The sequence below is a fragment of the Monoraphidium neglectum genome (assembly GCF_000611645.1).
Source record: "Monoraphidium neglectum strain SAG 48.87 unplaced genomic scaffold scaffold04317, whole genome shotgun sequence".
NCBI lineage: Eukaryota > Viridiplantae > Chlorophyta > Chlorophyceae > Sphaeropleales > Selenastraceae > Monoraphidium > Monoraphidium neglectum.
Window position 1 is genome coordinate 2,591 of NW_014009312.1, and position 2,102 is coordinate 4,692.

Sequence of the window (2,102 nt, forward strand, 5' to 3'; positions counted from 1 at the left end):
ATGGCGGGCAAGGCCCACCAGAAGCGCAAGTCGGGGGCCAAGGCTGACAAGAGGAAAAAGGCCGAGAAGAAGAAGAAAGAGGGGGCAGATGGCGAGGTGAGGCCCTTCACTCGCAGGAGAGGGAAAAGGAATTTCAGGAGTCAGGGACCCAGCGGCCGCCCTGGCGATCCAGCCTGCGCCGTTAACTGATGGACTCGCTGCAGCTGTGCCACTGGCCTGCCCTTGGCCAGGGCAGTCGGCACGCCACGCCGCGCCCCCGGGCCTTGCCTGCTGACAGCCCCGCCCCGCCTGCCCCGGCCCCGGCCTCGCCCTCGGCCCCCCAGGCCGCCCCCGGCAAGTCAGCCGAGGCCGCCAAGGGGCAGAACCCCAAGGCGTTCGCGTTCCAGTCGGCCGGCAAGGCGCGCGCGTCGCGTGCCCGTAGCGCTGAGAAGGAGCAGCGGCGCATGCACGGTGAGGGGTTTGGTTGGGGCTGCGCCTCGCGACGGCCGGCCGCCTGTCTCGGAGGGAAGGGGGGCCCTGGGGCGCTGCGCCCGGCGGCGGGGAGGCCCGTGTGGTTGCAGGCGCACGCGAGGCAGGGGCCGCTGCAAGCGCGTCTCCTGGCGTGTTGTGGCGGCCCCACGCGGCTGGGGCGAGGTGATGCGGCCGGCCGGTGGCTATGCTGATGTACTGGGGTTGTGCCATAACGCAAAGCGCACAGCGCTCCTTGCGCCGCTCGGACCCGATCCTAGCACTACCCCCTTGGCAGCCCGCCCATTGGTGCCAAAACCCGGGCATCAACCGTGCGCCCCTTGCCCCGGAATCCTCCTGCCCTCCACAGTGCCCATGGCGGAGCGCGCGGCAGCGGTGGACCCGGCGCCGTTTGTGGTGCTCGTGCAGGGCCCGCCGCAGGTGAGTAAGGCGCCACCCGTGCGGGGGTGATCTGGTGTGCAGTCAAAGCCGCGGCCACTCCGATGCATGCTATCGCGGCGCACGTTCAGCGTGGGTTGGGCTCGTCAGCGCTCCTTCTGCCGCATTTCTTGCCTTCCGTTTGAAGCTGGCCCTGAACCTCACTCAAACTTTGGGATTGTCGACGCTAAGTAGCGTCTTCTCGAGCGACCTGCGGCCCCGGCCGTAATCAACAACCCAACCAACTTCTCCAGGTGGGCAAGACGTCCCTCATCCAGGCTCTGGTGAAGCACTACACCAAGCAGAACCTGGCCGACCCCCGCGGCCCCGTCACCGTGGTGGCCGGCAAGAAGCGCCGCATCACGCTGCTCGAGTGCCCCCCGGACGTGCCCGGTGCGCGCCGTCTTTGCGTCCCACTTGGGGGAGCGGCGGGCGGCTGCGTGCCTTGTGCAGGCCCCTTCCCCTGCTTCAACCCCAGCGCCACCCGCAGGCCCCTCGTAGCTTCACCAAACACTCCGTTCACCCAAGCTCATCGTTGCCCGACTCCATCATCACAACCCACCATTACCCTTGACACGCACCTTCACCGACAACCCCCCCCCCCCCCGTCCCCCAAAAACCCCATGACCTCAATTCCCCAGGCATGCTGGATGCCGCCAAGACTGCTGACCTGGTGCTGCTGCTGGTGGACGGCTCCTTTGGCTTTGAGATGGAGACCTTTGAGTTCCTCAACCTCCTGCAGGTGCGGGGCGTGATTGCTGCTGCATGTGTGGTGTGTGATTGCTGCTGCACGTGTGGTGTGATCCTGCTGCCAAGAAGCAGGCCCCCAACCAAATCAGGAGCTGAGGGGGCGTGCATGTGTGCGCAACTGCGCGCTTTTGGTGTATGACATCCTCTACATTGTACAATATCACAGCGGCCGTTTGCACGGCCACTTGAATGGCGTGGGTCCCATGGCAAATCAACCATGTGTACTAAAACCACACACGTGAATCAAGCCCGATTTCCCTGCTGCCTTCCGCACATTTTTCTCAACTGTTGATCCCAGCATTCCCGCAGTGTCCACTGGTTGCATCCTGTGCGACCCACCCCTCTGCTCCTTCGTCTTCGCCTCACAACAGGTCCACGGGTTCCCCAAGGTTATGGGTGTCCTGACCCACCTGGACGGCTTCCAGGACATGAAGAAGCTCAAGAAGGCCAAGAAGGCCCTCAAGGTG

At 65.2% G+C, this 2,102-nt stretch overlaps 1 protein-coding gene across 1 annotated transcript; it reads left to right on the top strand.

The window, feature by feature from the left end:
* On the top strand, window positions 1–1,731 carry MNEG_14193 (putative Ribosome biogeneis protein BMS1 like protein; the record flags this gene model as incomplete). Its single annotated transcript, XM_014037336.1, has 6 exons — window positions 1–96; window positions 324–450; window positions 818–888; window positions 1,140–1,278; window positions 1,527–1,627; window positions 1,708–1,731. 6 exons carry the CDS (start codon window positions 1–3, stop codon window positions 1,729–1,731), a joined length of 558 nt encoding a protein of 185 aa, XP_013892790.1.
* Between the last annotated feature and the right edge of the window lie 371 nt (window positions 1,732–2,102).